The sequence below is a fragment of the Taudactylus pleione genome, unplaced genomic scaffold, assembly GCF_031769625.1.
Source record: "Taudactylus pleione unplaced genomic scaffold, aTauple2 ptg000178l, whole genome shotgun sequence".
NCBI lineage: Eukaryota > Metazoa > Chordata > Amphibia > Anura > Myobatrachidae > Taudactylus > Taudactylus pleione.
In genome coordinates, this window is record NW_028284580.1 from 12,781,840 (window position 1) to 12,792,320 (window position 10,481).

At 42.2% G+C, this 10,481-nt stretch overlaps 1 protein-coding gene across 1 annotated transcript in view; it reads left to right on the forward strand.

The window, feature by feature from the left end:
- The window catches only part of STC2 (stanniocalcin 2), a 31,060-nt gene extending 22,155 nt beyond the window's left edge, over positions 1–8,905 (forward strand). The window contains exons 3-4 of the mRNA XM_088475781.1: positions 5,091–5,302; positions 6,955–8,905. Of these exons, the coding sequence (XP_088331907.1) occupies positions 5,091–5,302; positions 6,955–7,363 (621 nt within the window). The 3' untranslated portion in view covers positions 7,364–8,905. The remainder of the gene's footprint in view (positions 1–5,090; positions 5,303–6,954) is intronic.
- Positions 8,906–10,481: the final 1,576 nt, after the last annotated feature.

Here is a 10,481-nt window from a genome sequence, read left to right on the forward strand (position 1 = left end):
AAAGCAGCACCTATGGGTGCGTGTTACAGTGGGCGTGTACTGATAAATCTGAGAGGCGTGTCCTAAAACTGACTTACATCCAAATGTAAACCAGCCCAAAAGCAGTTAGTACGATCTGTTTGTTGATGAAAACACACTAATACTTTTCAGAAATTCATAGGGATCATTGTGCCTTATAATAACCAATGCAAGGAAATTACACTAATGATCCCATTTGAATGTATATATCTCTGTTTTTTAATATATCAGCTTCATAATGGGGGTAAGGATGAAATGAGGGAGATGGCGAGACTCTTCAGGGAGACAGGGAGATTGCTACTATTTCAGGGAGTCTCCCTGACAATGAGGGAGAGTTGGCAAGTATGGTGAAAACTCACATAATGAAACTGCCTTTGTCAGTCTAACGTGCCATCCCAAATATAATTACCTAACAGGACAGTTCTATTCCCACCTACTTCAAAACTGGGGGTACACAAATTAGCAGAAACTGAAGATTGATTACAAGAAAGTGCTCAGATCCTAATCTAATGCACTTGAATAATCAATATACAGATGTGTCCTCTTACATCCTTGCCGATCGCGCTACAAACATGCGCACGCATAACGCCATGAGATTACCCGCATCAGCGTTCGCTGCACTATAACGCGGATTGCAATCGCACCATGCAATCCTATGGAGTCGTGGGTGCGAACGCAGTGCCCTTATCCGCTAACGGGCACATACCTCGCGCCTTGCGCTGTGTAATTTGCCGCATACACAGCAAAGATGTAGCAGGACACATCTGTACATACTAATAACACAGCACTATATACTATCCAAGCAGAAAGTAGTAAGCTGCATGCTATTTAGCGGTAGATGTACTAAGACTTGGAGAGAGATAAAGAGGGGAATTCAATTAGAGGCGAAAAGCCATATTCGCCTGTTTTGTTGTGAAAAATTTGCCTAAAAAAAAAATTCGCCAAATTCAATTCCAGGACAATTTCGCCTAAGTGGAAACAATTCTCCAAAAATGATTCTCCAATCAATAGCTGGTGAAAAGAAATGCAAAATCTTTATTTTGGGGTGCAAACGTGGGGAAACAACTTAGACCCCTTGGAACAGCCCACAACAGTTCACTTTAGAGACACAGGGCTCTATTTACTACAATCCGCATTGGTAATGCAGATTGTAGTGTGATATTACCGAGTGAATTCGCTTTGCGAATTCAGACAATATCACAGGGATTTACTACAAATCCCTTGCAGGGACAGAGCTTGCAATAAAGCTCTGTCCCTGCAAATCCCCTTCGTAGCCTTATCAGGGTATTTTCGCAAAAAATACCGTGATTAAGTGTCCGCGCATGCGCCGACCAGTCACCGCTGCTACCCCCCCTTCGGCGCTAAGCCCCACCCCTGGCGTTAAGCCCCGCCCCCCTGCGAACGCGGACCCCACGCGACCCCCCTCTCCCTTACTTACACTTACCTGCATGCTTCGGGCCTCCGGGGATGATCTCCATTCCTCCGGTCAGGTGATCTCCCATACTGCACTGGGGCCCGATCACCTGATGCCCGGGCCGCAGTGCACTGTGGGAGACCAGCTCACCGAAGGGGAGACATCGCCGGAAGCCCGATCACCAGTCCCTGGAGTCAGGTAAGTAAATTTTTTTTAACTTTTTTTTTTTACTTTTTTTTACAGTAATCAGCTTGCGGTCTGTTTAGACCACACAGCTGATTACAGGGACCGACTCCCGGCTCTGCTCTCCCCGTTAGAGCAGAGCAGGAGTCCGGTAACCGGGGGAGACCCTGGATAACGCCACCTCCAGGTGGCGTTATTATTATCACAGGGCTTTCCCCGGTATTTTTTGACAATTTATTTTTAGTAACTTTGGTCGGATCATATTTCCCATTACAATTATAGGAAATGTGATCTGCTTTACTAAAAATAAGTGATACTTAAGGGTTGGAGTAGAATTTTACGAATTCTACTCCAATTGCCCTGTAATAACTATAGGTGATACTAAAATAATGTGAAAAGGGTGTGAAAACACCCTTTTTCACATTATTTTAGTAAAAACAATGTTGATAAATAGAGCCCATAAAAACATGGTAGCACCCCAAATTTGACAGGAATATTTATTTTCACCAAAAAATACAGCTTTATGCCATTCTTCACCACTTTTACAAAGACGCTAATAGCAAGCAATTTACACAACTTAAGTACCCAAAATAGTCTTATTATGGCTATTAGTACACATCTATATTGATTTCCTATGTTAGTGCATCTTTTTCTGGGGTACAGACTGATTTCCCCAATTCTTTCAGTACTTTTCGCCTGTTCTGCATTGGCCTATTTTAGTTTTCGCCTGTTTTGCAATTGAATTAGGCGAAAAGCGGGGACGAGCACGGAATAAATTCGCATCTGAAACAGGCGAATGAAGCGAACAGTCGCACAGGCGAAACTTCGCCTCTAATTGAATATGGCTCAAAGTACCAACCAATTAGCTCCTACTGTCCTTTTTTAAACAGCCTGTAAAGTGACAGATAGGAGCTAATTAGTTGGTACTTTATATCTCTCCCAGGCTTAGTATATCTCTCCCTTCGGGCTTATATGTCTTTTCCTATTAGTAGTGCACCCCACATTAGTTTTCACCCCATATGGGGTAAAGTGAGCCAACCTAAGGGTGCTGGCATAGATTCAACATGCATTGGAGTCATTAATAGGAAAGTTGAAGCTGCAATCATTAAAGTCATTTTTGAGTCCTGCTGGTTACCTGAATGCTCTTTCTGCATCCACAGTCAAGGGCCGTATTCAATTAGCCGCAATAATTTCGCAACCTACGGCAGAATCTAGTGTCCGCCTACATCACGTGTTTTGGACGCGGTATTGGCCCCGCTATTCGCCCTACTGAATTCCAAAGGACGCGAAAATGGGACCCGCCGAAATGCAAACAGGCGAAAAGTGCTGTCAGATTTGGGGAAATCAGCCTGACACCCCCCAAAAGATGCACTAACATTGAGGGTCAATGTAGATGCCCCCGAATAGTCATACTGAAGCTTTTTGGGATACTTAAATGCTCTCAATAGCTGCTAATTAGCGTCTTTGCACAAGTGGTGAAGAATAGCATTTAGCAGGTTATTTTTAGAAGATAACTAGTCCCAACAAATTTGGGGTACATGAAAATGGGTGCTAGCATATTTAAAAGACGCAAAAGTGGCGTTTTAAAAAACGCACATTCAGCAAGCACCTCTAATCATAAAAACAGCTCCCCCATACTTGCAGACCCTCCAAAAGCTTATTACGCTAGTTTTTAAGTTTGCACCCCAACTTTGGACTTTTACGCCTTCTTCTAAGTCATTTTTGGGGTGCTCTTCATTTTTTTTAGGATTTTTTTTACGCATTTATACTTTGGGGGGCTGTCCTAAGGGTGCTGAGTGGTTTCCCGACGTTTGCACCCCAAAACCGCAATTCTGCACTTTTTTTCACCTATTCATAGGCGAATCTTTTTTGCCTATTACATTGCATTGCGTTTTCGCGTACGCGAAAACTATTTGGAATTGAATACAGCAATACTTTTCTGCCTGTTGAAATTACTTCACCCGCGATACTTTTCCGCGGAAAACAGCTTTTTGCGTCTAATTCAATATGGTCCCAAGCCTGCTACAGAGTGAAGAAGTGGACCAGTGGAGAAGTTGTCAACTTTGCTAGCATTGGGCGTCTTTTATCGCAATGCAATGCACCTAGGAAGCACCAGCAGACTGTGCTGATCAATTTGACATGTTACACTTGTATATCTGTGTGCGCCTGAGTCTGTATATAAACCAAGACGGAACTTGGAATGCAGCTGCTACATTGTAGCACTTCATATTCAGATTCAGAGGGGTAAATTTACTAAAGTGAGAGTTTTTAGAAGTGAGTTTTAGAAAAGATGTTGCCCATAGCAACCAATCAGATTCTACAGTACTTAACATTTAACTAGCACCAGGGGCAGAACTTTGGGAGACAATGGAGGCGTCTGCCGCCAGGCGCCAGCACTAATGGGGCACCTCCTCCATTGCCCACAATATATTCATCCCAATTAGAACTGTAAATATGTACCCGGAGTGTACCGTCAGAGCCGCCCAATACATGGCACCTCTTCCCAGCACCTGAGAAGCTACCATAACTATAAACTCTGAGATAGATAGATATGAGATAGTTCGATATATATATTAGATAGATAGATATGCACCAGATTTATTTTTCCTTTTTATTAAGGGGGGGGCCCGGCGTTTGGGATGAATTTACGCCACTGACTAGCACCTTCTAGAAGATAATAGCTAGAATCTGATTGGTCGCTATGGGCAACATCTCTTCTAAAACTCACTTCTAAAAACTCTCACTTTAGTAACCCCAGAGACTCAGTCGCACTCAGATATACTGAACAAGTGTCCCATATCAAATTAATCAGCACAGTCTGCTGGTGCGTCCTAGTCACATCGCATTGCGACTTAGATGCATTTTCGTAAAAAAAGGCACAAAAAAGATGCCCCACGCTAGCAGAGTCTCACGGGACCTGGCGCAGAGAGGGATTTTTTATCGCAACTGCAGCAAACATGTATAAGGACACATCTGTAAGCTGGTGCATTAAGGGTATGTATTGGCACAAGGGTTCCTCCCCGCATGGAGATGCAGATTCGCCTGTCAGCAGCCTTACCCACTGCTTGGCATAGTTACACTATGATGATGGTCTCCAGAACTAGCTGGCTGCTTCTGAAGTTGATATGTGCTATATCTGTTGTACTCTAGAGGGTTGTTTATTAAAGTCAAACTAGAAATAACAAATGCATATTTCGCTATCACTTTAAGAAACCTTTCTTGCTTTTGGCCTGGCTGTGTGTAACCGTGCCTGACATAAACCTGATGAATATGATACTGATGCAGAGATGGACACATCTTTTAAAGCTCACATCTCAAAATATGAGTGTAAATAAACTTCTTTTACTTTTCAAGATTAATTTTTGTATGAATATACGGCCAACTCCGCATCAGCCCCTAAGATATGTTAAGTGACAAAATTATATTAAAAAATAAGACCTTTTGGAATATCGGTTTCTTTTCATTTGCATTCCAGGGGAAATCGTTTATCAAGGATGCTCTGAAATGCAAGGCTCATGGACTGAGACACAAATTCAGTTGCATCAGTCGTAAGTGTCCTGCCATTAAAGAGATGGTGTACCAGCTCCAGAAGGATTGTTACGCCAAGCATGACCTTTGCTCCGCTGCCAAGGAAAACGTCCAAGTGATTGTGGAGATGATTCACTTCAAAGACCTCCTGTTACATGAGTAAGTGATGAAGGCCACAGTGCAAAGGGTGGGATTACATTTTTTTTTTTTTTTTTTAACTTATTGTCGAAAACTTTTTGGAATATGAATCCATAGCCATCACATGCAGATATGTCAATTTATTATTTTTATTTATCAATTTCAATTACATTTTAAATAGTTAGAAGTGTATTTTTGTTTCAAAGTAAAAAATAAACGATATAGCAGATGTAGGCGCACATAACTTTTAAAAAAAATATTTATGAGAACATACATATATTTTCCTAATAACATGGGTTACTGTGCTAAACTGTGCTTTAGCCCATTGCAACCCATAAGATCACTCGGTAAGTGGCCGGCAGCAAGCCGTCTGCAGGAGACTTCATTCGGTGCTAAATCATGAATACATTTTTAGTTCACTGGTTTTATGATTATAGAGCTTAGCAAACGCAATAGCTTATCGATAAGGTTCCATTATCTGCATCTCTAGTATTTTATTTGTGTTCTGATAGTTATATTTCAGACTACTACATTTGTAGAATGTTGTAACTAATAAACAGAATTTGGAAATCAATATGTGCCCAGCTTTTTGAAAGGAAAACCAGACAGGGGTTCACTCATGTCCCCATTCGTGAATTAAAACCAAATGTGAATTGAATGTCAGCCCTCACACATTTTCTTTTCCTGAGTTTTAGGAGCTAATGGTTGCTAGCAAAGGTTAAAAGCACATGCAAGAAAATTGTACTTCTACCCGAGCTGTGTCATTGGCAGGGGACATAGGGCCTGATTCAGAGCCGCTCGTAAGCGGCCGCTCGTTCGCTCCGAGCGATGTTCACACATCTGCGCATGTGTATGGGTTGTAATGCGCATGCGCCAACCAGTCAGTGCGGTCGGAAATCGTGTGCTTGCAAAATAGCGAGTGCCTGCTAATTTGAGTGACAGGATGAGGTGTTTGTGGGTGGTAACAGGGGAAGGTGCTTGAAAACGGGGAGTGGAGATCCGAACGCAGGCGTGCCAAACGGTCAAAACGGGCGTTTTAAGGGTGTGCATAATTAACAAAGCAGTGTCATCTACCACGTCACTTGGTTGTCTTTTAGCCTGAACTGTCGCATGATTGCGGTAGGAAAATGCTACCACAAGCACTGCGAGCAGTTCAGACGCCTTTCGATGTACTCGATTAATCTAATAAATAGCGGAGATGACGTATGATGCGAGCGGCCAAGGGGCGTTTTTTTCAAAATAGCGAGTGCATGTTTCGTTCGCTCAGAGATAGAGGCGTCAACAGACCGCAAAGAGCGAGCGCTCAATTTAAATAGGTAGCCCCTTTTTCAGAACGAGCGCCTGCAAATAGCGTCCGGCTCTGAATCAGGCCTATAGTCGGCATCCTGACAGTCAGGATGCTAACCGTCACAATACCGACAGCGGCATACCGACTGTCAGAATCCAGACAGATTGCGGAGGTAAGTATTAGGGTCAGGGGGAGACTTAGGTTTAGGCTGCGAGACCGGAGAGTTAGAGTAAGCGTTACAGAAATCTGTTGGGATTCCGTACCCAACCCATTGGTTTATATCAGGTCATCACCGTCATCATGTATTTGCACCTATATGTATAGGAACCAGTTATTTTTCATAATGCAAACAAGAGTAATGTAATTGAATATATTTTTCCTTCAGGCCGTATGTTGACCTGGTGAACAATCTGCTGACCTGCGGGCAAGAGGTGAAGGAAGCGATTACCCGAAGTGTGCAAGCGCAGTGTGCACAGAATTGGGGAAGCCTGTGTTACATCCTTAGCTTTTGCACGTCTGCAATGCAAGGAGATAGTGCTGTTGGGTCTAGTGCCATCCCTGGCAAAAAACAGGGGGATTCTGTGAAAGGAGATTCAAGCAAGTCCTTCCGTAACCACAGCGATTCTCCATCTCAGTCTGACCTGGAAAGAGAAGGTGTCAAATCCACCAAAAATGATAAAAATAACAAAGTACAGCCTAACACTCGTGGGAAGTCAGGCTTAAACAACAAAATAGCCTTCAGCGCCACAGAGAGCTCTGATAAACCGTTTGGTTTATCTGATATCCGGAGGTGAAATTGTATCTCCAGCAGCTTTCTCCATTGTCCTTCCATTGAGAAGTCTACCATATCCCTTTCTATGGACATTCCAAGGCATTTACCGCAGCAGAGGGCAATGCTATACCTACAATGCATTCTCAGATTCAGCAGCTTTATCCTAGGTTCCTATGGAGAGGACGGAGCCGATCTCTCTGACATGCATAATTTAAACCCCCTGCAGATCATTTCATCTACAAAAATTCTGACATTAGATGTTATACTATGCGCAAATTAAACATGAAACCAAACCGCTATACTGGTGTAGTTGCTCTGATAATTAAAAATATAAACCTATATAAAAAAAAAAAGAGAGTTACTACTAGGAGTACTTTGAATGTTTATAAGCTATATTACATTCATAATTCATTTACAAACCTGTTTTGAGGTAAAGAAACATTTTCTCCATGCTTATACATGAATAATATTGTGTTCTTTAAAGCTATTTTAACTAACGCCAGGTAAAAATGACACTTTTACAGTATGTATCTTTTTAGCAGAATTTAGAACCACAAAATTTTGCTTAAATACTGTACAAGAGACTGTATTTTCCTATTACGATTACATTTATTAATTTAATGTTAACCACACATGTATATATTATATTGAATTGTATAATATTATAATTAATTATAGCCTCTGACATTATTGCTTCAGTGGACCATCATGCATGGTCTTGCATGTATCAAATGCAGCACTTAAAAGCTGTCATTTGGCCTCGATTTCCATGGACCTTCCAAAGCCTTCACTGAATTACATGTTTTAATAGGATTAGGCCAGCAAGCATGTGTTTACACAATGATACCCGGATCATCCCAAGGAGGAGGCTTGGACTGCTCTGATGTAGAATAGTTGTCAGTACACATTTGGTCTCCAGCATTCAGAATGCTATAGACATAACACTTTGCAGAATCCAAAAGTAGGAGCCCATGCAAACAAAGCATTGAATGTCTCATTCAACAGAACACCTCAGCATGCATCATATAGCATTATTATTTCATATTACAAGGATATATTTCCTTATCTTTATATATAGAATGTGCGTGTGTGAATTTAAACAGAACATGTGTGAATGTATATATGTAAGCGTGTGTGTATCTATAGGTATATATAGGCCCACACACTAACACTGTGAGAGTTGTAGGCTTGGATGAAGTGAAATGTTTGTTTACATGTATATCTACTGGTTCATACTTTCATGATATTGTATATACTTCATGTTTCTATTTATTATATTGTTTTCCTTTCTGAACACAATAGTACATACATATATCTATACACACGCACGTTGTGCACACACCTATACACATGTACAAACACACATTGGTACACTGTTTCTGGCTCTGCCAATTTAAACCAACATCTTCCCACCTTGTGTTGTACATATTTTACGCCACTAGTAGTATATTTTGTTAAGCGACTTAATATAATTTTATGCAGTTCTGTAATGTTAATGATGTCATAACACTTTATTTATTGCTATAATTTTATTATTAATAAACATTTTATGTTAAATCAGGAATTGTGTATATGTGAACAATATGATTGAAGATTTCAAATGATTGTGTGATTCATTCTACTGCAACTTCTCAATGTTTTGCAGTAAAGTTTATTAAAGGAATATACTTCAACGAGTGTGCTAGACAGTGAATAACACAGTTACAGTAATAATTTTTCTTTTAGAGCCAGCCAGTCACAAGCTGAATTTATTTGTGATAGATCATGTTTTTACCTATTACTGTATGGTAAACTTAAGCCTGTCACAGAAGTATAGTTTATGGCAGAGGTTTCCAAACTCTGCCATTACCGTCCAGGTTTTAAGGATATCCATGCTCGAGTCCAGATGGTTAAATCAAATTGACCGATGTACTAATTAAGGCCCTCATTCAGAGCCGTACGCTCTGAGCAGAGCGCACGCTCTGAATGAGGGCCGCCCTTCATAATTATGGAGCGTCCTCCTGGACGCTCGTATAGCTGTGGGTCACCACCCACAGCCTATACGAGCGTGCAGTTTGATGGTCACGATGGTCACGACCATCATACATCACCACTGCGTGCCGGAGCCTGCGGTTGAGGTTTTCAACCGCAAGGCCCGGAGTGATTTTGGCTCTATCAGAGCCAAAATCACTCCCACTGACATCACTAGTGATGTCAGTGGGCCGGCTTCTGACGGTAGGCGTTCCCTTGGGAACGCCCCCGTCAGGGAGGTACGCCCACCAAAGGGGGCGTGCTGTCAATCAACATCGACAGCACGCCCCCTTTGATCAGACACAACGAGCGAAGGAAAGTCCTTCGCTCGTCGCGTCTGGCGCATGCGCACGACGGAGCTCCCTCCGTCGTGCGCATGCTCAGTGCAGGCCATCGACCCACTTGCGAGCGGACAGCCGCTTGCGAGTGGGTCTGAATCAGGCCCTAAGTCACTTGTGCTCAAGCATGGTTATCTTTAAAACATGGACAGTAATGGCGGTGTTTGGGAACCTCTGGTCTATGGCATAGCTATTCAACCTGCAGCTGATACATGTCCTCGAGGTGAAAGTGCCCTGGTTGTAGATATCGTTTTGGTTAGGGTGCACTTTGCTTAGATTAGTATATGTGGTGCAGTCCTATGCAGGTAATGTTTGACTATTAGGGGTCAAGTCAATTAGGAGCGAGTTTGTTTCATGAAACTTGCAAAAATTGCAAGAATGTGTGCACCCGAGAAAAGCGAAATTTGGAGCCGTATTCAATTAGAGCGGATCCGCGATACTTTTCTGCCTCCCAAACTTTTCGCCTACATTGCGTCTTTTGTAGGCGGAAAAGTGGCCGCTTTACCCAGAATTCAATATGGAAGTACGCGAAAACGGGACCTGGCGAAACTTGAACAGGCGAAAAGTACTGTCAGATTTGGGGAAATTAGCCTGACACCCCCAAAAGATGCTCTGACATGGGGGTTACTTATGGTACCCCCCGATTTGGCTTGCTGAAGGTATTTGGTGTTTTTAAACGGGCTCAATAGCTGGTAAATAGCGTTTTTCTATACATATCTGTCCCACATCATTTACTCCCCCACATATCTGTCCCACATCATTTACTCCCCCACATATCTGTCCCACATCATT